Source organism: Pipistrellus kuhlii, unplaced genomic scaffold (assembly GCF_014108245.1).
Source record: "Pipistrellus kuhlii isolate mPipKuh1 unplaced genomic scaffold, mPipKuh1.p scaffold_m20_p_9, whole genome shotgun sequence".
Classification (NCBI taxonomy): Eukaryota; Metazoa; Chordata; class Mammalia; order Chiroptera; family Vespertilionidae; genus Pipistrellus; species Pipistrellus kuhlii.
The window spans coordinates 9,847,014-9,872,798 of record NW_023425595.1 but is presented as its reverse complement, the minus strand read 5'-3'; the positions used below and the strand labels follow the sequence as shown (position 1 = coordinate 9,872,798).

General features: G+C 49.3%; 1 protein-coding gene across 44 annotated transcripts in view; it reads right to left on the bottom strand.

Moving 5' to 3' along the window:
* The window catches only part of MADD (MAP kinase activating death domain), a 39,251-nt gene extending 13,855 nt beyond the window's left edge, over positions 1–25,396 (bottom strand). For 2 of the 44 annotated variants that reach the window (XM_036428167.2, XM_036428193.2), the window contains exons 1-28: positions 24,970–25,136; positions 20,720–20,879; positions 19,462–20,058; positions 18,763–19,066; positions 18,118–18,249; positions 17,566–17,679; positions 16,550–16,630; positions 14,326–14,504; positions 13,748–13,983; positions 13,428–13,584; positions 12,839–12,942; positions 12,559–12,749; positions 11,682–11,935; positions 11,306–11,445; positions 10,403–10,504; positions 9,048–9,107; positions 8,589–8,691; positions 8,080–8,266; positions 7,797–7,947; positions 7,261–7,467; positions 5,514–5,567; positions 4,493–4,593; positions 3,674–3,745; positions 3,222–3,380; positions 915–1,023; positions 569–631; positions 230–350; positions 21–126 (exon numbers count right to left, since the gene is read on the bottom strand). In XM_036428167.2, coding sequence (XP_036284060.1) covers positions 21–126; positions 230–350; positions 569–631; positions 915–1,023; positions 3,222–3,380; positions 3,674–3,745; positions 4,493–4,593; positions 5,514–5,567; positions 7,261–7,467; positions 7,797–7,947; positions 8,080–8,266; positions 8,589–8,691; positions 9,048–9,107; positions 10,403–10,504; positions 11,306–11,445; positions 11,682–11,935; positions 12,559–12,749; positions 12,839–12,942; positions 13,428–13,584; positions 13,748–13,983; positions 14,326–14,504; positions 16,550–16,630; positions 17,566–17,679; positions 18,118–18,249; positions 18,763–19,066; positions 19,462–20,058; positions 20,720–20,781 — 4,146 coding nt within the window. In that variant the 5' untranslated portion in view covers positions 20,782–20,879; positions 24,970–25,136. Of the gene's footprint in view, positions 1–20; positions 127–229; positions 351–568; positions 632–914; positions 1,024–3,221; positions 3,381–3,661; positions 3,746–4,492; positions 4,594–5,513; positions 5,568–7,260; positions 7,468–7,796; positions 7,948–8,079; positions 8,267–8,588; positions 8,692–9,047; positions 9,108–10,402; positions 10,505–11,305; positions 11,446–11,681; positions 11,936–12,558; positions 12,750–12,838; positions 12,943–13,427; positions 13,585–13,747; positions 13,984–14,325; positions 14,505–16,549; positions 16,631–17,565; positions 17,680–18,117; positions 18,250–18,762; positions 19,067–19,461; positions 20,059–20,719; positions 20,880–24,031; positions 24,243–24,664; positions 24,805–24,969; positions 25,138–25,264 lie in introns of those variants that run through there. The other 42 variants (XM_036428164.2, XM_036428190.2, XM_036428176.2 and 39 more) reach the window with 34 other exon arrangements.
* Positions 25,397–25,785: the final 389 nt, after the last annotated feature.

Below are 25,785 nucleotides of genomic sequence, written 5' to 3'. Positions count from 1 at the left end.
ATAAGCCAAATCGACACTACCTTCATCAGCAGCATATAGGAGATCAGGTTGTGCAAAAGCGTGGCCAGCAAACGATCTTCATCGTCCTCGAGGCGCTTCCGGTCATGCTCTCCCAGTGACAGGTACCTGAGCAGGAGGAGACCAGGGAACAAGTCAGCTCTCAGGTGGGAGACCACAGAACTAACCACGAAAAGGCTGGATTTCCCCAAGGATTTCCTAAGCCTCATACCTGTCTATCATCTCCTGGGGACCCTGGTCCATACCCATCCCTTCTCTCTCCAACATCACAGCATCTAAGAACGCATCTTCCCAGAACTGCATTTGGTCCCATAACGTAGAACGCTCTTTGCCTGTGTAGGATAGAGGTTTTTAGGGGCTTATACAACATATAAAGGATATAGTTGGCAACCAAAATAGAGTAAACTCCAATAAAGGGGAGTCATTACGAATCCCAAAGCAAAGGAAACCTGAGCCTTTCCACCCCAGATCTAGAGCCCAGCTGCCTCCAAGGGAGGCCCAATCCCCCAAAGCAGGAGGGATGAACACAGCACACAAGAAAGGTGGTTACTCATAGAAAAGGTCTCCATAGCAGCATCCTCTAACTGGTCCCACATCGATCCTTTGTCCCTTCCTGCCAGTTTGCAAGCAGGAAGGACCATGGTAGCAAGAAAGGAAAGAAAGGAAGACAGAAACACAGAGGCTATGGATTAATACCAAAATCCAGTCTCTTCTAGAAAGTCTCACCCACCGCTTCTTCCAGACCCAGTCAGTCACCTGCTTCAGATGTAAAAATGCCCGCTAACATTAGCATCGAGGTCGGCAAAGAGCCAAGCAGCTACTTGTTCAGTGCCACCCTCTCTCCCGGCTGAATCCAGCTTTTTCCAGTGCCAGCGACCTCCCGGTCTGTTTCTCACCTATGAGTCCCTCGTAGAGATAGACTCGCTGGCTTACATCTTCGTAAGAGCGAACCGGGCTGCCTGGCAGCTTCTCCCTTACGCTCGGCTTCAAGCTGTGGGCTTTACCCTGCAGAGAAGAGTAACAGGTCAGCCCCCTGAGGTACTAATGAATAAGGGCAAAGGAAACCAAGCAGCTCATTAAAAGGCTCACACACACCAATCACCATCATCAACAACATATTCTCCAATAGCCCTCCTTTTGCTACTCTGGATTGGACCAGAAGTTGATAGGATCATCCTGCTTTCTGCTACTGCCCCCTACACATGCAATCAAGTTTTCACTCGGACTTGTCTTTACTCTTAAGTCTCTATAAGACCCTGCTCTAAAAACAGAACCAAAACCATGCGGATTCTCTACAGCAGCATGATGCTGCAGGAAGAACACTGGGTTTGAAGTCAGCCTGAGCAAGCTGACTTCACAGCTCTGCCTCTTACTGGCTGTGTGACCTTTGGCATGAAATTTAGCTTCTCTGAGTCTCATTTTCCACCTGAAAAAGGGAGGTTATAATACTTACTTCATGGAACTATTATAGTAATTAAATCAGAAAATACATAGAAAGCACTTAACAGTGCCTGGCCCATGGTTGCTATTGGATAAATGTTCATTTTCTCTTCCTACCATTGTAGAAATATCTGCCCCTTAGATATACCACTCACTTTTATCTGCCACTTCTGCTATATTAGACTTTCTATTCATTCAAAAAAGATTTTCAACTGGGTAAGAGGTAGGTTTCGTGCCCATTTCACAAAGCATACAACAGCATAAGCAGAAATGCAATTGATAAGTTATCAGGTAGATCTAATTAGTTGTCTAAATGCCAGCCTCCTGGTTCACAGAGCAATTCTTTGTTCAATGGACCATACTAACTCACTGTAATTTATTTCCTGCTAAGATGGCCATTTTTGAGCCAAGAAATTTAGGTAACTGCTCTCAGCTATTCAACTTATGAAGGATCCTTGCCAACCAGCACAGAACAAGAAGAATTTGTCCCAGGAAGGTGCCAGGTGAATGGCTTCTTGCAAGACTGCCACTCCACAGCACCTAGCTTGGCCTCCAGATGGAGGCACACTAGACAGACTTAAAATACTCTTCTTAGCATGCTCCGGTTAGACTCAGGGAGAGTTAAGGCCCATTAACCTGAATGGCTCTGCTGACTCTAGGTCCTGTTCCTTACGTTCACTCCAGGATGTGACATGCTCTATTAGAAACACTCATACAGGAGCCATGGGGGTGGGAACAATCGTTTCCATTCTCCTCACAGACCAAAGATAAGGCCCTATGAGCTCTTGTAGAGAAAGTGGCAAGTGTATCAGAATGCCTAACATTCGCTGCCTGAAGTAGCAGGTACATACTGAAAAGCAGTGTATGTTGCCTGGCCGGTGTGGCTCAGTGGTGGAGTGTCGACCCATGCACAAGGAGATCACTGGTTTGATTCCTGGTCAGGGCACATGCCCAGACTGTGGGCATAATCCCCAGCAGTGGGTGGGCAGGAGGCAACTGATTCATCGATCATTGATGTTTTTATCTCTCTCTAAAGTAAATAAAAACATATTTAAAAGAAAGAAAGAAAGAAAGAAAAGAAGTGTGTCTAAAGATAAGGACTAAAATAATTTAATTCCAACTGATCATGGCTTATTGTGTAATTAGGGTAAGTTCTTCTTTTCCTAAGGCTTTCCCCCCTGACCTGTCAGGAGAGATTAGGCAGAGCAATACACTGAATTACAAATTTCTTGAGTGAACGTCATGCCTTATTTATCTGTTTTTTGTTTTTGTTTTTCAGTACAGAATTTGGCATTGAGTAAATCACTTAATAGATGTTACTAATGAAAAAAAAACTTCAAATAACTGTTAGGAATACACGAAAAGAAATGATATTTTAAGGTGCTATGTAAACAGAGCAGTGACCAGAATAAAACAAGGCTCGTCTGTGAAATAGGCAGACCGACGCTAGATGAGAGCTGTAACAGACATTGCCACAAAGGTATCACTTTGCTATTTTAAGCAAAGGGTTTATTGCTACACAGGACTCCAGGCCCTTATCTAACTCATCCATGATTCAGGAGAGGGTTCTAAAAGCCCCAGATCATGGCATCGAATGACTGGTAAAGCCTTCAGAAACCTTTTCTTTAAAGTCAAATATATGAGACTATCTGTTCCTTACCTCCTCTTTTACTTCTGATTGCCTCCTAACTTTTCGTTCTTTTCTACAATTCCCCTACCCCCCACTTAAAAACAGTCTCCTTTTGTTAGTCAGCAAAGCTTACAAAGATGGCGCTGGTGGCAGAGTTGGTCTCAATTTCACTATCGGACAAAGTGGCCCGAGAGCTTGTCAAACGGGCGCTTCCCTCGCCACCCGGTCCATCGCCTGCATTGCTGCTCAGGTCACTGTCCGCTCCGAGGGTCTCTCCAGAACTATTGCTCACCTGGGAAGGAGATAAGGTAGTGAGGGATATTCCCCAGGGGAGGGTCCCAGAAATGCCACACTGAGAGCTCTCTGCTGCCATCAAAGGTGAGCCAGCGCCTCTGTGAGTACCTTCGTGACACGAGGAGGAGGAGCCCTAGGTGAAACCTCCGGGTCTGCTCTCGTGTGCAGACCTATGGCAGGTATGCATCTCCACCGTGAGAACCAAGCTGATCTGAGGCTAATGCAGCCTCCGCAGGAGCCCACCCCGCCCACTCAGATGCCAGTGTGGTGTTCCCCTACCACGGTGCTAACTTCAGAATCCTGACTGGAGCTTCGGATCATGACAGCTGGGCTCACACCGACGACAGAGTCTGGGTCAGTCCTCTGAAATAAGACACAGGCCTCAGACACATGAGGGGAGGTGTCCAACCTACTCTGTTCCCCTAAGAAATACTGTATCTTCTTCCTTCTCCCCATTCCCACCCTTCTAGTATCCATTTTTTAAAAATATAAAATATATATGACTTACATAATAAGAACAATAATAAACACTAAAGTAGTACATGCTCACTACAGAAAATACATGAAAGAATAAGGAAACAAAAATAAGCCATGAACTGACTGGTTACATTAATCACTGTCAAGTCTTTAGTATACTTCTTTTCAGTCTTTTCTATATACATTTTAAAAGTAAAGTGGGAATCATACTGTATATACCTTTGTCAGCATTTTCCGTGTCACTAAATTTTTAAAGTACAGTTAACGGAGCTCTGGTGGGTAGTTTGGTTGGTTGGAGTGTTGTCCCATGCACCAAAGGGTTGTGGGTTCGATCCCTGATCAGGGTGCGTATGTGTATGGAAGGCCACTGATTGTTGTCTCTCTCTCTCTCTCTCTCTCTCTCTCTCTCTCTCTCTCTCTCTCTCTCGTCAATAAATATATCCTTGGGTGATAATTAAAATATGTTTAATGGATACTAATATTATGTTACGTGGATATGTTATACTTATGCTATCATTCCCCTATTATTGACTATGTTGTTTCAAAGTTTCTTGTCTTTTGTTTTGCTTTAACTTAAAGAGGTATTTTGAGATAGCACATGGAACACTCATCGTTATCAATAAGGTCACAAACCTGGGAACCAGATGTTAGGCTCACACCACTGTCTGCGCTCATCTGGGACTTTTTCTCCTCTGTCTCACCAAGGTCAAAGGCAGGTTTGAGTACTTCAGGCCCTGAGTGGGGGAAGACTTCTGTTACTCATACACAAAGGCTAGGGGCAGGCTGGGAAGGGAGTGGGACAGCAGCACGGCCTGGACCCCGTCACCTTTCCAGGGACTGCCCGCTCGGGCCCCACTGACAGAAGAGTCTCCAGATGCCTACGGCCCAACTAGGAAAAAAACGATACTTGGTCTCAAGGGGTTCTGCAGCCATCTTCTCAACCCGAGGCCATTCTGCGCACATCACCCCAGAACAGAAAAGCTCCACAAACAAACGTCTAAACCACGCTCCCCTGCACCCAGGCGGGGCTTCACCGGGGCCTGCAGGTCACTCAGTGCTTCCCAAACCAACGTGGCCAAAGGGGTGAGAGAAAGATGGGCCCAATGAGATCAAGGAACACCAGCTGTTTCCATGGACACTGCTCACCCCCACCCTGCAACTCCCACATTTCAGATAAAATCCGCTCCCCTCTCCCCACCCATCCACAATGATATGGCAGAAGGACAGAATGACAGAAAGCAAGAAAGCGTGCCTAGGCAAGCCACCAGAGAGTTGGGAAGCTACAGACTCACACGGAGGGACAGCAACCATCTCTGCCAACTGCTCCCACAGGCCTTCTAACAGGTGAGGGAGATATCAGCCAATGAGGGGCACTGGAATAGACTAGCGTTCTCCCCACCGACGACTCGGAAGCAATAGAGAACCATGTTCTAAGGGGCTTTACTCAGTAGACGCCTCAATTACAGCCTGAGTGCTGCGGGGAGGGGCGGGGGGTGCACCCTACGAGCCACATACCTGAGTCACACGCCACCTGCCTGCTGTCCTTCCAAATACTCCCCTAGAGCAAATTTGGGGTGGGGGCCTGCCCCAACTGGGCCTGGGGAGTTGGCAGGTATGGGAGACTTGGGAACGGGAAGGGGCGTTTGTTCCTTACTCTGTTTTTCCATAGCTTTTTGCTTTTTCACTTCCTGGTGCTTGTTCCACAATTCTACCCAAGATGCAATGTAAGCAGGAGAGAAAGACAGACAGAGTCAGAGGCTGGTCAGACAGACGAAATGGAAACCCACCCACCCAAGTTGGTTCAGTCTCAGGCATTACAAACCAAGAGATAAAAAGAGATCTTTATTTGTGGGGGTTCTGGATGAACTGAAAGGAGGGAGAGAATATTTAAGACACCAGAAATCGACTCCAAATGTCTAACCCCAACCTCAACGCGGCAGTAAAGAGCCTGCAGAGCGTTAGAGCTTGGAGGGCCCTTCCCCTTCGTTTTGGCCACAGGAAACTGACCCTAAAGAGGCTGAGCAGTCCCTCCAGATCATGTGATTTAGGATAAGTTTAAACTTCCACCACACCACACTCTCTCTGCCACATGAGCTGGGCAAAGGCAAATTTTAAAGATTTCAGATGAGACAGATGATCACCTCAAGCAGCCAAAGGGTTTTCAGAAGCAGGAACACCAATCTGCTTGACTCACTGGACTGGACAGAGGTCACTCCTGCAAGCAGTGGGCATCTCTCCTTGTTGCTACCATAAAACCCAACTCACCCTCAGAATCAGTGCCTGTCCTGATAAGAGAACCATTCTTAGCCAGATATCTGGGAATCAAGGAGCGGTAACAGAGGCTATTAAATGTCAAGCATAGCATCTTAGCAGGGGTAAAGAAGAGAGAGGAGTGATCAGAGCGATTCTTTTCCTGGAAGAACGTTAAGAGTCCACTAAGTCCAGTCCCCTCTTTCCCAGATGAGGAGACAGACCCTGAGAGGGAGAGTGATTTACCCAAAGTCACATTCCTGGTGGAGGGCAGGTCATTACTTTTCCTGAAACATCACTTCAGGCAGGAGAAATTGCTTTTAAGACAATACTTTGCTGGGTAGAGAAGTGTAACACCCTAAAAAGGAAACTGGTTCCTCATGAGCATTTATGAAAGTCTAAGGCAATTGCTAATGGTTGTGGCAAAGAGGCATCCGTGAGAAGCACACTGCCCAGAGACCTAGAACCGGAAAAAGAACCTAGAACCTACATGACTCGAGGTCGAGGAGGGAGGTGAGTCAAACCGAGGTGACACCCAGAGAGCTCCCTAGGCTCTGCCTCGGTGGGAACTGAGAATCTCGGAATGTAAACAAGTTCCAGTAAGGAAAGGTTTAAAGAAAAGCTGACTCAGAAACCTATACCCTAAGGTCCAGAACCCATGAAAATGGAGTTGCTGGACACATACCAGAGGAACCAATTTGAGGGCAGTGTAATGGTTGGATTGGGGATAACTGGCTTTAGAGACCCAGATGATCATAATCCTACAGCCTCAAGGTGGTAGGATTAAAGTTCCTTACTATCTATAAAGTTCCTTACAGCTTCTGGCAGCTCACGTGGCCTCTTCACCACGTGAAGAAATCCAGAAGCAAAGAGACACAGGGGCCAGGGCACAGCCCAGACTCCCTGCAGGAGGCCGCGGGCCCCTAAGAAAACCTCCCCTGTGAAGATGTGGGCGGGGGTGGCTGCAAATGAAGCATAAGGGTCAGAGAAGTATAAAGAAGTAACATTAGAAATGGACACAGATCTCTCTCTCTTTCTCTAAAAAGCAAAGCATGGGAAAGAGAAAGGCAGGATTCTGGATGAACTGAAAGGAGGGAGGGATATTTAAGACACCAGAACCCCTCCAATACACCAAACACAGTGATACGTACCAACAGATGCTACAAAGTTCTCTTCCTTTAAACTTCTGGTATCTAGCTCCTTAGGGCCCTTTCCTGTAGCGCTTGGTGCCCGAGGCCCCAGCTGGGGAACTCTAAGCTGAGCCGTGGCCTTTGGGTCTCCCCGACCAGCCGGGCCAGGATCCTTGCCAACTGGTGTATTCACACTCTCTGTGGGACTTCTCTTACGCTTGTCTGGTTCTGAGGAAAAGATTGAATATAGGAAGAGGTCAAAAGACAAAGTGAGTGCCAACCAGGGTAGGGAGGTGTATGTGTGTGTGTGTGTGTGGGGGGGGAAGCAGGAATACAGGAAGATGTGGAATGGATGAAGTGCAAGGAAAGAAAAACAGCATCTTATTTTTCATGACAGGAAGACACCCACTGCATATAAACTGCCCTAGAAAATAAAACCCCAAAGCCTTTGGGAAACAGCTTGGCTCTGGGAAATGTGCCAAGGGACGAGTTTCTTTTCCTCGGAGACAAGTGGAAGCGCGGCGGACGGCACACTGCCCCGCTGGCGCGGTCCCTACCTTTGCTGTAGTAGTGGGTCTGAGCGATCTCCAGAAGCCCAAAGATGCTGGCCATGCCACCCAGCCCTGCGTGGGCATAGGAATGCTCCAGGCTGAGCACCGTGCACTTGAGCAGGTCTAGCATTCCCTTGTACACCTTTCGACTGATCTCCTGCAACAATAATCCAGGGGCTAGATTATTATTGGCAAAATTGATTATTGGCAAAATTGATTATTGGCAAAATTGATTAATGATGTCCACATCCCTCTTCCCAGGTGATTCCAACTCCCAGCCAACACTGACCACGTCGGGGATGAGATCTTGCCGGGCGTCGTCCTCGGACTGCACCGTGCGGTTCAGCTTGCTCAGGACAAAGACCCGCAGCTGCTCGCTCTCCAGCAGCCGTCGCACCTTCTTCATGTTGAGCCAGCCGACGCCCTGGCCATCCAGCACGCTGTGCACCACCTCCTTCAGGAACTGCTGGTTCTCACTGTGGGGTCCACACACCACTTCTGTGGTCATTAGCTCCTTTGCAGAGCATCCCCCCTTACCCAAGCCAAGCGTCCAGATGTCCAAGTCCACTGCATCCCCCACCTCCCAGACAGCCTGCTCTGTCCACCACCACTGCCTCACTCTCTTCAGCACCATGAACTATTGCTGTTGCATGGGGATTGAGTCGGAATGGGAAGTGCTGGCAATAATCTCGTCTACCCAGCTGAGAGTTTCTCTCCCACTCTGGAGCATCCTTAAAGTTTGGTACAGGAATCGCTACCTCTACTCAAGGATCTTAAAGCTGCTCTGCCATTCAGTACCTAGAATTGCTGGATCGGCCCTGGGGTGACGGGGGCTCTCGCTTCACTGTTGGGCTGTGTTTGATGACAGATGACTTCTGGTCCACCAAGGCCCTCCTGTTTCCTGCAGCCGGGGAGGTAGAATGAGAGACATCACTAGTGTAGTCCAGGAGCCGGTATCGGCACAGCCCTGGCAGCCATGGTCCACACCAACTCCTCAGAAGGGCTGGGCGAGGATGGCACCAGGGCGCCACACAGGGGCAGAAACCAGCCATGGCAATGTGGAGGAGGTGGGGATGAAAACTCGGGCCACTCCGCATGCACCAGCAGCACACCCAGGGGCAAGCATGGGCATCACGGGGGACAGGGCAGGCAGGTCATCGTGTGATCTGCTTGCTCCATGAGGAGGATGGCCTCAGGCAGGCACAGGAGATGCTAGGAAAAAAAAACGATCATGCACAGCTCACGGGCAAGACCCACCTTCACCACTCCCGGGGCCGGCTTCAGTAACAATCTCCATTAGAGTATTTAGCCCAAATACTGGGACACAAAATACACAATTAGTAGGTGCGCCACGATACCACAACCCCGTAACCCTCAATGGAGCTGTTAAGTCAGATAAACTGAGCATTCTCCCAAAGCTTGGTGCGCAGAACCTGGGTTCTCAGGCACCTCAGAGCTAGAAGCCAAGTGACCAGGAGACAACCAAGCTCTAGGCAAGACCACCCGTAAGACAATGGCTACTCAAAGCCAGAGGCAAGGAGCCTTCGGGTACCAAACAGGCACATGCCGGTTGTCATGAAACATCTGGCACAGGGTCCGGAGGGCCTGCGGGCCTGCAGAGGGCAGAGACCCCCCCTGCAGATGCTGTCATGGGAAGTGGGGTGGAGGAGTGAGGATGGGAGTGACAAGTGCAGCAAATGAAGTGAAGCACCGCATGCAATGAAAGCGTCTCCACTGTTCTCTTCAGCTGCAGCGGAGGAAACACCTTTCCTTCCCTCGCCTACCAAGCACGGCCGAGTCCGCTCAGGAGTTCCCTACACCACCAGCTCTCATGTCCTTTTGCCCACCTAGCCTACGTCCCCATCCCTCGCCCAAAGAACACTCCTCAGCTTTCTGACAATTTTAATCACTTGGAAGAGAGGTCAGTTAAAAAAAAAAAAAAATAAGACACGGAGCTGCTTCTCACTGTGCTTTCCGCTATGACTGAAGATCAGCGCAATAACCAGAGGAAACACACCAGAGTCAGAGTAAATTTCGAAAGGCCCTCACCCTGTCAGAGATCCCTACTGAAAACCAAATGAGGTCTCAGCCGCCCCTAGAAGCCAGCCAATACCACCTGGTCCACGAACTGGCCCTGAGTTGATGTGAATGAAGCCAAAGTAAGAGGCTTTTTTACTCTATAAACCTTGCCAGGCTCAAAACATAAAATAACTGCTCAGTGCCAGGGTCTCCACAACAAGCCCCCGCTGGGCCGTCCCTCTGGGATGGGGTTCATCCTGAGTTCACACAGCAGGAACCTGGCAGGTAACTGGTGGCCCTGGATGATGCCCAAGTTAATGATGGACCTCGGACAATGTTTCCCCGGAAGCAGCAGCTGGCCCACAGTTGCCATTATCTTCAAGGTTATAACAGGGCCTTCTCTTTAGCTACAAAGTCAGTTCCCAGTCGAAAACCAGCAAGAGCCCACGATGTGCAGTGAAAGCCGTGAGAAGCGACATGAGAGGCAACAACCAGATGGGGTGACTCATCAAGCACGGGGCGCCTGACGAGCACTCGCGGTCTGGGACGGTTCTCGGAGCACCCTGGCTTGGCAAAAGGAGGGATGCCGTTACCTTTCAGACTGGGGAAGGGCGTGGTCTTCTCCCGGGCACCTTTGGTGGGCAGCGCAAGGTTCGAAAGACTGAAGCTTGTACTGTGGTTCCGATAGAGGCTGCCTATCAAGGTGTGGCAGAGCGAGAGCGATGCGTTAGGGGGTAAAGAATCAAAGCTTCATACTCCGAGGACTAGTTTATCATCTTCACCTTCCTCCTTTCCCAACAGCCCCGTGACGCTGTTCTGAATTAGAAAGGACCCAGGCTAACTTAGGGCAAACAAAGGGGCCGCTGCCAAGACTGCTCAAAACCCAGTAACTACTCTCTCCGACTACCTCCCATGACAGTAACCAAGTCTCTTATCCACTGCCAGTTTGGCATGAAGGGGGCACTTAGTGTGCTTCTGGTCTGAAGTTGGTGCTGCCCTTTCCCGGCTTCTGCCAAAACTCACAATCACTGTGACCCCCTATGTTGGCTTTCTCTGGTCCCGAGTCTGTCTTCAAGCCTTCTCTGACACCAACCCTCATTTCTGGAAATAATCTCTATGCAGGAAGTCAACCTCATAGAGATTTCAAAACATGTTTATGAAAAAGCCCTTCACCAGACAGAGAAGATATTAGACCAGAGTATTTCCACAAAATGTGTGTACAAGTGCATAATTTTTAATTGAATGATTATTTTTCCGTTGACCCACTATCTCATCTGAAACAGGCTGAACCCTCCAGGCATAAAGATAATGATTAATCTTGTCCCTGTTCTTTACTGACCTCCCCTGAAAATACCTATTGAGCATCACCAAACAACCTGAATTGGGGCTTGCTGATGCAACCCAGCCCTGTATTGAAGTTCTAAGCAGCTTCTTCCATGACCAAGCCCTACTGGGAAGAAAATGGGACAGAGACAAAAGTAAGTGAAAGCACTTACTGGCAAAAGACATGATGCCCCCAAAACTCTCGGTGCTGTTGTTAGAGATGGTGGAGGTGGGGGAGCTTGCTCGGGAGTCTGACTCTGCGTCTGAGTCGCTTGCCAGCTTCAAGCTGTTGGGCCGCAGCAGCTTTTGAGCCCTTGAATGCACAGTGGCACCTATGAGCCCCAAGGTGATCTTGGGTGTGTGAGCCTGATGCTACCCTGCAATCACCATTCCCCTCCCCATGATTGCTAAACGCTGAGGTCACAGCACCACCCTCGGGACACGGCAGGACCACGAGGGCACTGAGACCTCTCAGGCTGATCAACCCTCGCCCCGCTCCACTGCAGGGAGGCCCTGCAGTCACCCATCCAGGACTCCCCAGGCTCTCACCGACTGCCACTGCCGTGTTGGCTGAATCGGGGAGTGTAACTTTCCCCCTGGTCATCATCGTCTTCCTCAGGGGGAAGGCCATACTGGGGCTCGAAGTATGGGTTGTCGTAGGTTCGCCGGCTCACGGACCCCTCTCCAGTTTCTGTCTGGCGCCTGTCCGCGGCCGATTTGCTGATGCTGGGAGGCACGGGAGGGAGGGGCTTGGAGATGGCTACTGCTGCCTTATCGTCCATCTCTGTTGAGTCAGCAGGTTCCTACAGGCCATATCAAATGAAAAGTAGTCACCTGGTGCCCAGTGATGCCTTCCCATAGCCTCGGTTTGGCAGGCCCAAGCCCAAGCCAGGCCTGTCAGATTCCTACCCTAAGAAATATGTGAGAAAAGATCTCTGTGACATCTCTGTTCTCTGTCCCCACAGACTGTGCAAGAGGGATCAAAACTATATCTTAAAGGCTCTAAGCTGCAGGCCTATGGTCAGGAAGATAGGTAGATCATGAAGAAAGCAGTAACTTAAATCCAGAGCTTCACCCCAGCTTTGCTTTTCTTTTCTTTTCTTTCTTTCTTTCTTTCTTTCTTTCTTTCTTTCTTTCTTTTTTTTTTTAAATATATTTTATTGATTTTTGTACAGAGAGGAAGGGAGAGAGATAGAGAGTTAGAAACATCAATGAGAGAGAGTCATCGATCAGCTGCCTCTTGCACATCCCCTACTGGGGATATGCCCACAACCAAGGTACATGTCCTTGACCGGAATCGAACCTGGGGCCCTTCAGTCCCCAAGCCGATGCTCTATCCATTGAGCCAAACTAGTCCCGGCCACCCCAGCTTTTCTAAGAGAGGTGAGGCCCACGCCCTGCAGTCCCACCCCAAGTGCTCGCTTACAGCACTGGCTGCGTGGGTGACGGTGCTGGGGCCACTGCTGGCCACGGTGCTGGAGCCGGAGTGCGGTGGAGGGTGTTCCTGAGCGCTCTCTCTGTGGGGGCCAGGCTCCCCGGCTTCCTTCTGGCTTGGCAGCTCATCGATCTCCACCTCACTGGCATCCCCCAGTGCCGCATGCGTCAGAGGATCCACATCTGCCAAAACCCAAGGGTGCTGGTACAGGCCACACCATCCCAGAAGCCAAACCCTGCCCAGAGCTGGCCAAGTTCTCCAATACACTTACTAGGCGTATCGCCATTGATGTCACACTTCATCATTTCACTAACAAAGTCCCCGAGGGAGGAGTAAGAAGAGCTTGAGTCACCATAGTCCATACTATCACTGCCGCTGCAGAGTGGAGAGCATTTTAAAATAAAACAGAAGAGAATCAACCATCAGCATTTGGAGAAATAAAAAGAGGAGCACCCTTAACTCAAGACCAGGGAACAATAAGAAATAAGAAAGCTAACACAAAGCAATCAAGTCTGGCTGGTGTGGCTCAGCGGTGGAAAACAGCCCATGCATCAGGAGGCTGCTGGTGAGATTCTTGGTCAGGGCACATGCCTAGGTTTCAGGTGCAATCCCCAGCAACTGGCGTGCAGGAGGCAGCCAGTCATGTAGATGGTTCTCACTCTCTCTTTGTCCCTCTCACTTCCTCTCTTTCTAAAGTCAATAAAAACCTATTAAAAAAAACACATAACCAATCAACCAAAATATAACCCAAGACTTCAAATGCTGCTAACTTCTATGAGATTTTGCCATGTTGCTACATAAGGGCTAGTGAGAGCCTCCTGACCTTACACACTGTGCTGCTGCCATAAAGGATTGCTCACCTGTCATCAGTGGGGTCAGAGTCAGAGTCACGCTCTGGTGGCACGCTCAGCGCTTCAGCCAGCTGGGAATTGCTATCGTAGACGCGATAGTGGATGGGTTGCAGCTGATGAGCGTACCACTTTGGCTTGTCACCAATCAGGGCTGGATCAAACATGTCTACCCGAAGAGGAAAAAAGAACAGACTCAGCAAAACATAAAAGAAGAGTAGGAGCAAGTCTACAGCAAAAATAGGAATGGAAGGGGCAGGCCCAAGAAAGGGAAGAGCCATCGGAAGGAGAGAGGCTGACGGTGGGGCCGCGCAGAGGGTGGGGGGACTCACTGTTGTGAATTCGCTGGAAGGCATAGTTGGTCGGGTTAAGGATCCATTCCCCAAAGTACTCCACAGCCTGAGTCCTGGCCAGTTTCTCAGCAAAAGGAGTCTGCCGGGGACGGGAGGCCAGGAAGGAACCGGCTTGAAAAGCTACCACGGGCCGAGGGAAGAGACGCAGGATGCGTGTGTGCATCTGAAAGCCCTGCAGCACGTTGGGGGAGTTGAAGAAACGGACCATGGCCACTCTGGGGAGAAAGGGAGGCAAGATATTTGAGTCCCACACCTTCCAGAGAGACAATTCCTACGATCCAAAGTCTCCGATCGCCTCCCAAAGCCATCCGTTAACCGACTTCCAACATCAAGGGGGGAAACATCTTAAAGAATCATCAGTCCTCTTCTTCATCTAAAATGCCTGACAGAATGAACTCTTCCTTCTCTTTGCTTTTACTAAGGTGGCAAATATAACCCAGTATTACACGTTTTATAAACAAAGAAACACTCGCTGAGGGGAGCGCCCTGCCCCGAGGTCACTGTGGAAGCAGAGACCAGTGTTAGAGTCGTGAATGTCTGGCCTGCTCGGTCGGTACCTGGTTGCGACATCCACGGAATCCACATCATTGCCATAGATGAGTGGGTTGAATTCTGTGGAAGGTGTGGACTGCAGGTCATTAGTGGGCTTTCCAAAGAGCAGGGGCATCTCCTGGCCCTCATGGAATTTTTCCAGATTAAGGATTGGCTGGGTGTTGAGGCTCATGCTGGCAAGGGCCTGTGGAACAACAAGAAATTCCTCAGTGAAGGCAGAATCCTGGGCAGCTGGACAATCTCATCTCCTAGGAAGGAGCCTTCATCCTATATAATAGAAGTGTAATATGCAAATCGACCGAATGGAGCAATGACTGGTCACTATGATGCACACTGACCACCAGGGGGCAGACGCTCAACACAGGAGCGTTCCCACATGGGGAGCCCCGATCAGCCAAAAGCTGGGCTCATGGCTGGTGAGCACAGCAGAGGGGGTGGTGGTGGGAGCCTCTTCTACCTCTGTAGCAGGGCCTAAGGACCCCTAGGGGGATGTCCCCTGACTGGTCCTGGACTGCGAGAGGGTGCAAGCCAGGCTGAGGGACTCCCCCCCTCCAGTGCACGAATCTCATGCACTGGCCCTCTAGTCTTTGAAATAACTGTCAGAAAATATTTTAACCTTTAGAACTAATGTGAATTCTTCAGATCTTCCTGGCTCAAGGCAACTCAATCAAATTCAGGGCAATAGCTTTCAATTTTATTTTTGCCATGAAAGCTTCCCCCCCCCCCCCCCCCCGCCCCAATGGAAATTTATGTGGAAATATAAACAACTGAAACTTCAGGTTCTTTGAAGGACATAAAGAATCCAGAGCCTCACGCGTTCAGTACTTGCAACCTAAATCAACCCCTAGTAGACTCCACAGGGCAGTCTGAAACCACTGGTTTAGATCGAGAGCTCCTTAAAAGTTAACCAGCATAGGTTTCACTTGGTCATATTGTTAAAATGCAGATTCAGATTCAATACGTCTGGGTGATTCTGCACTTCTACCAAGCCCAGGTGAGGCTAGTGCTGCTGGCCACGGACCACACTCTGAGCAGCAGAGGTACGGCTACAGGATCAATGAGCCTAAGGATCTTAGCTCCCACAGACATGGTAAGTCCAGTTCCATCCACAACCTCTCCATCTTATTAGGCCTGCTACAGCAATCATCGAGAATGAAAACAGCAAAGGAATATAGCTCAAGAACTTTCTGAACTTGCAACCCTCTCCAGACTAGACTGCAGTACCAAGATGTCATATTACATCAGCAGTGCCGAGGCAAGTGAGGGGGATGGTACAAAAGGAGCCATTTAAGTCCAAGCAGGTATCATCTAGACTAGAGGTACTGCTAAGCAACTCAGACAACAACTAGAGAGAGAGAGTCCTTTAAATGAGAGCAGGTTTTCCTAAGACAGAGCTATCTACGGGCCCCACATAACACACAGCAGGCAAAGGGATGGGCTTTGTCAGGTTTTACCTTCAAGAACTGTGTTCAGCATGCAGAAGAAGAAGAAAGTCAATCAATGAAAAAGGCTTTTGAGGGATTACTCAGAGAAAGGAGTTTTTGAAAAAAGGATTCTATAAGGACCTACGGATCAATGTAAGAAGAAAACATTTAAAAATCCATTCTGTCCTAACTCCTTACAAGACTGAGAGTGAATGCTTGGAGGCCATAAAGAATAGCAGATGGGCCCGGGCTGGATGTCTCAGCTGGTTGAAGGTCATACCGACCAAGGTTACCGGTTCGATCCCCGGTCAGGGTGTGTAAGAGAGGCGAACAATCAATGTTTCTCCACTCACTCTGATGTTTCTCTTTCTCCCTTCCTCTCTCTCTAAAAATAAATTAAAAAACATATCCTTGAGTAGGGATTTAAAAAAAAAAAAAAAAAGAAGAAAAAAAAGAATAGCAGACATGACAAGATACTAGAAGTGTAGGGTTGTTTTATGTACCAGAGGGTTTGGGATGGGATTGGGGCAATGAGGACAATTATGTGATACCATAATCAATAAAAAATAAAAATAAATAAGTACCAGAGGTGGAAGCCATACAATGAACTAGAAGGAATCTGAAAAACCATTTTTGAGGTTCACTCTGCCCCCACCAGAAATGGGGTACACTTCCTCTTAAGCCCACCCGAGGTGAAGAATATCTACTCTACGTCTGCAAGGAAACTGGCTCCTCCAATAGCTGTCTGCCTACAGCAGTCCTGCAGCAGCCATCACCCCCCTCCTTTCCTTCATTCTTCACGTACCTGCTTCAAATGCTTTTTCAACTCTAATGACTCTGGTTCTGGCAGGATGGGTAGCACTTCTGCATTGGTGGGGGCAATCACCTGCACCAGAGAAAAGATAGAAGGCATGACCCTAGAATTAATTTCTCAGGGGTTTCTCTCACATAAGGATAAGAAAAAAAAAAATAGGAAGTTGCATATACAACATGTCATATATATGTGAATACATACATTATATACCAACATACATGAGATATCCATATGCACATGTGTATAATACACATACACAACTGAAAGGAAATATACCTAAATGATATTGGTGACTATCTCTAGATAATAGGACTATGGTTTTTATTTACTTCTTTATACTTATTGGTATTTTCCAAAGTTTTTACAATGAACACATGAGGGCTTCCTGCCAAAGTTTGCATTCACACTACAGAATGTTAATGTGCAATTTTAAAAGTCTGTACTGAAAGACAGTTTCTTAACAGAAACTATGCCCCCCAAGAAAACAATTAGCTGATCCACACCATATGTAATTGTCCAACAACCACAAATGCCCTACTGATCTGAGATGTGGGGGAGCACTTAATTCTGGCAACACTAAATCTTTTAATTATTTGAGTCCTAAAAAGGATCTATTAAACCAATAAAATAAAAGCAGGATTTAAAAAAAAAATTGTCTGGCCGAAACTGGATTGGCTCAGTGGATAGAGTGTCGGCCTGCAGACTGAAAAGTCCCAGGTTCGATTCTGGTCAAGGGCATGTACCTTGGTTGCAGGCACATCCCCAGTAGGGGGTGTGCAAGAGGCGGCTGATCGATGATTCTTTCTCATCGATGTTTCTAACTCTCTATCCCTCTCTCTTCCTCTCTGTAAAAAATCAATAAAATACATTTTTTCCCCAAAATTGTCTCAATGAATCAATCACACAATAGAAATCACCCACCAACTCAGGACCCTCCTGGGAGTAATCTGAAAAAACAGGACCCCGCCCTATTGTAGATTCCACAAGGCCTCAGCCAAGAGCCTCACCCTACTGCTGTCCAGATCCACCAGCCACACATCATCAGGCATCTTGAAGTCTGGTTTGTAGAGGAAGAAGCTGGCAGGGACCCCGATGATGTATGGGGTTGGGGCCAACAGCAGCTGTGGAAAAGATAAAGAGGATAAGAAAAAAAATAAAAACCAACAACCACAAAACCTATTGTGATCACTTATCAAGTCAGGATTTTTCTAGATAAGGAAACAATCCCTTTTCCAAAACCCTTGAGAGTAGATGAGTTTAAAAATTCAGAATTTTTGAGACTTTAGACATGTACCAGTGCCTATCCTGCATGTTAAGTGATACCTGCACTGGGATAGCCAGTGGCCTCTCATCGTTGGCCTTTAACGGTGACAAATAAAAACATAAGCAGCACGGGTTTTACCACCAGACCAGAGCAAGTCAGGTCAGACTTTGCAGACACGTAAGCTGTGATAAGGGACTGCAGACCAATACTGACTTACAACTTCCCTGGGCACTGAGCCTTCTCCCCCAGAGCGGGGCAAGTTGGAACACAGAGGGGACAGAGACAGAAGACTCACCTGCTCTGCCGATCCCATGCAGGTGGGCAGCAGCGGGATAACAGGAAACATATACTCCAGGGGGTAGATCATTGCCACAAACGCCATCACAGACATGGAGAGGGCGTTGTAGTCGCGGGACTGAAGCACCACCTGCCACAAGTCATAGGGACCACTCGACAGCGTAAGTAAGGTTTATGAGAAGACAACTTCCAACGCTACAGTTTGTTCCACCGTGCTCCCTGGCTCCAGTTTGTTCCACCGTGCCCCATAGCTCCCACAATCACATTGCTCTGTACCCCACCTTGCACCTCCCAATCCAAGCACTGTAGTAGTCTTCTCTCAAATCACTCCCTATGTTCCTAGTTCTTGTACTCCTAATCCCAGGACCACTCTTTGGAAGAGTACTACTGATGTTTCCAGAGAATTAGGTCAGTATAGTTAAAGATAATTCAGCTGAGTGGAAAGTCCTCTGAATACATCCCACACGATACCAGCACCTTAAGTCAACCCACATCTACTGAGTACCTGCTCAGGAGATACCTGGCCTCTTATTACCCCCTGGAGAGAAAAAGATGAAAAGGATATAGCCCCTGTCTTCAAAAAGCTCATGGTTTAGCCTCTGCCATTTTCCCAAGGTCTGCCATTTTCTCCTGGCGCTCTCACCTTGTGCTCTAACAGGATGCAGGATAGCACCTGAAGGCAGGCATCCACACCCAGAAGTTCCAAGGGAAGGTGCAGTGGGAAATCCACCAGGGTGAATCGAGAGGGGTCTGGAAGGGCAAAGGTCAGAGCCTGCTGGAGCTCCTGGGGTAGGACCTCAATGTCTACTCGCTTCTGCCCAGAGACGGGCACGGGGGAGCGCAGCAACCGGTAGATCCAGGCCTCGATCTCCCGGAGGTCGTGCAGGAGGGCACTTGACTTCTCCTCCACTAGCAATGACCCAGTGAAGATGCGCCACATGGTGTCCCTGGGGGGCAGAGAGAAGGAAACAGACACATTGGTACCGCAGGCTGACACTCCACTGCAGCCCACTGTAACCATAAAGGGGATAATGATGACAACTGGAAAAGCCCATCCTTTGGGCTCAGTGAGGACCACAGGATAGGGACAAGAGTGAGACCAGGTATAAAAATGCACACATGGTGGGACTCATTGTCCTGCCCACCATGGAACATCAATTGCTCAGCACTGACCCAAACACAATTATGACAGGAGGTCTAACTCAGCAGCAGTCTTTTGCTTAGTAAGGACTAAGGTCCGATGGACTTCAGGCCCTAGAGAAACTTCCTATGCCCCTCACAGACCAAGTATACCTCATCTCTCAAATGCTCCACCTCCCTGAGCACCCGTGGCAAGCCATACCTTTGGATGCCTCGGGGGATGCCCAGTTTCTTGCCCAGCAGTCGCTCACTACAGCAGTCCACCAGGCGTTTGAGGGTGTACAGACACTCCCGGAAGGTGGAGAAGAAGGGGTAGTGGCTGATCACGCAGAGGGAAGTCAGAGTGCTGTTGCGGGACCGGCTTCCCGCCTTGGCCCGGCGTTTTGCACGCGGAGACTGGTTCACATCGGGGGTGGAGTCGGCACTGGGAGGCTGCAGGGACGAGCCGCTCTCCGAACTCTCCGTGCCAACCTCTTCGGAGGCGCCGGCGGGCCTGGGTCCTTCCTTCCCACGGGACCCTGCCCCAGCTTCCCCCTTCTCCTTAGGCATTCGCTTCTGGAAGGAGCGGTAGAAGTTGACGCAGATGCCATAGCGCGTAACGCCGGTGTCCTTGTCGGTGAGGGTGAAGACGAAAGAGATGTCGTCCCGCAGGCTCATGCGCCGCTGCCGCACGCTCAGACAGCCCTCGGGCTGGCAGAAGAACACCACATCCGGGGGCAGGGGGAACTCGGGGTGATCCTCTAGCGGGTATCGCCGAAGCAGTTCAGGAGTCTGGGCCACACTGTCACTGCTCGGGTGCCTGGAGAACAGAAAGACCAATTCAGCAGCCTGAGGAATAGGACTCGCTATCAGATTTTACCATGGTCAACAAACAAAGTTCCTAATGCTATACTGGCTCAAGTAACTAACTGCAAGGCCTTGGGAACTAGGGTGCTGCGTGAGGCATTTAGCCTGTAGGCTGAATGAGGTCAGCACTGTCATGAAGACCCCTATCCTGAACTGAGAGAAAAAATTTCAACAATTAAATGATCACTCACACCTTTTTCAGAGTATATTAGCCAACGGCAGAGCATGTGTATGCAGAGAAGGAGCACAATGTACTTTCCCTTTTTACAAGACAGGAAAAGTGGGTACACAGAGTGCATTTGCTCAAGAACAGAAAGATGGCAGTTAAGAGGAGTTTTGGGTGGGGTGGGGATTAGTAAGAGATGTACACATATAATACCTTAATGAAAAAAAAATGAGGGGGAAAAAAAGAGAAGTTTTGCTCCAACCCTGTCTGTCCAGGCCTCCACTCTCAATCCACCTGACTGTGTTGTTTTCACAGAGGCATCAATGCCCCCATCAGGGTAAAACAGTGGGGGAAGAATAAGATATGCAAATCAACATGGACATGGGAAGGGGAAGAACTTTGTGGCTATTCCACGTGACAAGACAAAAATTATTCTCTTTTTGGTTACCTGGCGCCTACAATCACTAGGTAGTCAAGTAACCGAGGACAGAACTTCTTCTTTTCCAACATGGTTCCGATTCATCAGTTCATCTCGGAGAAGCTTCAAGGCACCGTGCAAGGGGTCAGCATTCCCAGGAAGAATTCTGTTGTTATCTGAAAATCCAAGGCTAATAGGAAGAAAGTGCTGGTGAGAAAGTACTGGTGCCTAAGGAACGCAGCCCTGCTAGCTTCATCCCGGCCAGAGGCATGGGTCAGAAGGTCTTCCATTCGGATAAAAGAGCCCGACACTTACCCCAGCCTAGAGTTCAGCCTAGGCTTATGAGCTCACAGAATCAAATGAGAAGGATAAATGAAGGCCTATCTCCCCATCCTTACAAACAAGTTCATTCTCAGCCTTGCCCCTGGCGCTCTGGTTTTGAAAAACAGAGCCAGTTAGTCTAATCTGGACTCAGTCATCACGATAACAAAAATTAAGTCATTTTCAGGACTGCTCCAGGGAGGCTCCAGGATCAAACCAGACTCTCTAATTAGCACTCCTCTGTACTCCTAGCTCTAGATGAAAATCGATTTATTCTGTTCCAATATTCTGCATTCAGTTTGATGTGAAACTAGCATAGTATATAGCATATTGTTAATTGCTCTCAGACAATAACAAAAGCTGGGTATTCTACCCTATGCAGTTTCAAATGAAGAATATCTATGTTCCAATTCCTTGTCTAACCCAGTTTCCTTCCCTCTTCAAGCAAAAAAGGGACCCGGTGGCTATTGCTCCTGGCTCTGCCCTTGGTGCTGAATCATAGTCTTTCTACTCTATTTTGGTCCTAGGACTGGAATCAGTAATACAACACACACAGATGAGGTCTTGTCCTGTATCTTACAGAGACTAGGAATTAGATGCAGAAATAACAGGATTCCTGCAAGGACAGGGAGAGGTGCTCAGAGGGATTTCTAAACCATAGTCCAAAAGTCAGGAAAAGCGAACAGAGTCTTAATTATAATTCATTTCCTGCTGGGTCTCCATACACTTCTGTAACAAAATGTTTCACTCTACCTCAAGATTATTTTCAGTGCTTCCAGAATTCCACCTCTGTGCTCTGTACATAGCCACACTGGGACCTTGTTCACTACACTCACACAGAGAATCTCATTATATTACTCACACTCACACACCAGTCCCTGTTTTGCGGCGAGCATGCACTACCATACACACAGACATCCACACTTCCTGTATGCTTGAGGTACTCTTGATACAGAAAATGAAAAGTTCTAACCCCCCCTACTTAATAATAAAAGAGACCACCCTAGCTTGTTTGGCTCAATGGATAGAGTGCTGGCCTGTGGACTAAAGGGTCCTGGATTTGATCCTGGTCAAGGGCACATGCTTTGTTGTGGGCTTGATCCCCAGTAGGGGGCGTGCAGGAGTCAGTGGATCAACGATTCTCAGTCATCACTGATGTTTCTCTCCCTCTCTCTCTCTCTCTCTCTCTCTCTCTCTCTCTCTCTCTCTCTCTCCCCCTCCCTTCCTCTCTGCAATGAATAAAAATATTTTAAAAAATAAATTAAAAATTATTTTAAAAAAATAAAGAGACCTATTTGCAACACTTCTCAAATCCTCAAACTATTGCTCCCTCCTTTCCCTTGCTCCCAATAGAAGGCCAGCAGGTAATAGGATTCAGTGTTATCTCCATAGTGACTGACTCCCAGTACTATTTATAGCAGAGCCACAGCCCCTCCCCTGCCTGGTGACCTCACAGTGCTAGCAGCTGCTACTCCAGGATCGGCCAGGTCCCATACAGCCCACTCTCCTTTAATTTGGAACACCTCTTCCCCTGACAGCACCTGCTATTGTTTATGCTATCTTCTTTTGTTTGCACTGTGTCCTAATTCTGGAGTTTGATAGAACTATCTCCTTCCCACGCAACCACAACCAAGTTTCCAAGCATGCCCTACACTCATATCTAGGTATCACTGTCACCCAGCAAGTCCTCTGGTTCTCTCCTCTGCTATGGAGCCCTGAGCACCCTGCAGAAGGTGGGGCACTGTTTCATAGAGCTCCTCCCAACCAGAATGAGAAGGGGAGAGAAACAAATGAAATGGGAGATGTATAAAAGCATAATTCATTCTAATAGAATTATGTGGATAATGCCTAGGGTGAGAGCCAAAGTATAGTTAAGTCTTCACTTAATGCCATCAGGTTCTGCAACTTTAAGTGAAACAGTATATAACAAAACCAATTTTGCCATAGGCTCATTGACAAGAGTTAAGTTCCTATGGCACCTGATCAACATTATAATTAAATAATGTAGAACAAAATGGCACTATTGGAGGACATGCTGTGTCTTAAAATAAAACAGAATTTGCCGAAACCGGTTTGGCTCAGTGGATAGAGCGTCGGTCTGCGGACTGAAAGGTCCCAGGTTCGATTCCGGTCAGGGGCATGTACATTGGTTTCGGGCACATCCCCAGTAGGGGGTGTGCAAGAGGCAGCTGGCCGATGTTTCTCTCTCATTGACGTTTCTAGCTCTCTATCTCTCTCCCTTCCTCTCTGTAAAAAATCAATTAAAAAATAAAATAAAATAAAACAGAATTTATAGGACCAGATCCCAAGGCTAGGCCTTGAAATCTATATTTACATTAAAAACTAGGAACCCCTTCCTGCCCAAATCTCAAAGATCACACCTAAAGCATCTTCTACTAAAATATTAGGCATTGATGAACCAAAAGATAGATATAGAGACAGTAAAGCAACAAGAAGACTATCAAATTACAGCGGGGAGAGGAGGGAGATCTGGGGGAGATAAGAGATCACCGAAGGACTTGTATACGTACATATAAATACAACCAATGGACACAAAACTCTGGGGAGGGTGGGTATGTATGGGAGGGGGGGGCAATGGTAAAATATGTACACAGATAATAATTTAATTAAAAAATATATTAGGCATGTAGCCTTAGAGGGATCCCAGCTCATTGCCATTGAGAAGCACCTGCTAAAAAGCAAGTCATTATCATACTCTACAGTGCTCACCTCCCTCCAGAGCCACAGGGATCTTGTGTCTGTTCTAGTTACCAGCAATAGGATAGACTCCTAGCTCATCAACAGCCACTGCTGTTGGTTATTCAGACTGCAGAGATAAAGGTTTTTCTTCCCATTCTTGCCCCTCCTCACAAATCCTCTACCACCACCTATATAACTCACACTCTGTCTTCATATCCACCCAAGCTCAGACTCTGCCTCCTGCCTCAACCATATCTACTAACAGGGAGCCCCTGGTTCCTAGCTCCTATATTCCAAAGGCATCAAGCTCAAAATGCATACCCATCTGCTGAAGGCCTACATCACCATCCACTCCATCCAGACGCAGATTTGGAACCCACAGACCTTTCTTTAGGTTACTGATGTCTTTTCAGCAAATGGCCTCGTGAACCAGTGCTTTGGGTTCGTCCCTCTCCGGGGGTAAAATATCATAGTAAAACCACAGGAACCGGAGGGCGATATGACATCTTTGCTGACGTGAGCACAAGAGGCTCTCACCTCCTCCTCTTCCTCCTCCCCAGGAAGTGACCTTGCAAGCACATCAACACAGACTGGTCCAGCATGGGGGGGAACGGAGCAATGAGGCAGGCGATAGGCAGGGTTAGGGAGGAGGAGAGAGCAGAGAAGGGAGGAAGAATTTAGGATGCACCAGCATGGGGAGGGAAGCAGTTTGCAGGAAAGAGTAAACGGTGTCTGCATTCGCTAATAAGCCAATTTTGAAAACGCCAAATTAAAAAAATGGTAAAGAACCGAAGGTGGTTCAAACCCTAACAAAAAATAAGGCGCACAGCACGCGCGCGCGCGCGCGCACACACACACACACACACACACACACACACACACACACGCACACGCGCGCGCCAGGTGCCAATCCCGGGTCGGCCTCGGGCTGGACAGCTCTGTCCGCCCCCTCACCTGCTGGACAGCTCTCCCCGCCTCCGCCTGGAGCCAGGGCCCCCGCCAGTCGGGAAAGGATCGAGCCCAGCAGCAGCCCAGGCCAGCAGCCCGCACCCCCTCAGAGGCTCCAAGCGCCCCCACGTCAAGCCCGGTCCTTTCCGTGCGGACCCCTCACTCGCTCTCGAGACCCACGCGCCCTGATGTCCCTTTAAGGGCCTCCCGAGACCCCTTCCCGTGGACCCCTGCTCCTCTCAGAGCCGGTTTCCCCCCGGAGCACGGTCCCAAACGCCCTGCCAGGGCCTCCAGTGGCGCCGACCTCCTACCTCCCGAGCTTCGGGGGACGGGCCGGCCTGGCTGGACGTCCCCCGGCAGCAGAGCGTCAGCCGCTCCCCGGCGCCAGTTCCGCGTGAGGGAGGGGAGGCTGAGGGGGGCGGGGGCCCTACCACTCACCCCCGCGGGGGCACCGGGCGGCACCGAGCCGAGCGCAGAAGGGCGGGCCCGCGCTCGGGAGAAGGCGGCTACGCACACACCTATGCCGGTGGGAGTGGAGGCGCGATGGGGAGCGCGGGGCCAGCCTGGCGCCGCTGACCGCCCAGGGGAGGGGACCCACAGAAATACCTTTGGTGTCAACCGCGCAGGGATTTTAATTCCGCATGGGAACAGAGCGCGTTCCGGCGAAATGTGGGTTCACCGGGAAGCTGCTTGTCAAGATACACTGCTCCTGACACTTTCTGCCCGGCCCCTCCCCGCGCCCTCACCTTTCTCCCCCTGCGCTCGGCTTGGAAGTGCCCAGCCGCCCAGGCTGGAGAGCCCGCAGCGCAGCGGCGGAGCCTACCACTTCAGCGGCGGCGGGGGGAACCGAGGCCGGAAGGCGCCGTGCCACTACACCGGTGAGCGCCGAGGGAAGGGGGCGTGAGCCGTGCCGCGGTGCCCGCTGGGAAATGGAGTCCAGTCCGGAGAGGAGCAGCCCCAGGCTGGGCAGCCTCCCCCTGGCTTGGGGGGGGGGGGGGGGGGGCTTTTCTTCCTGTCCCATCGTGTGGGAGCCGAGAGGAGGGATTGATGTGCCGGCGCCCACAAGAACACAGGTGCCTGCTCGAGGCGCTAGTTCTGAAAGTTCATCGCCCTCCCCCTTTCCCATC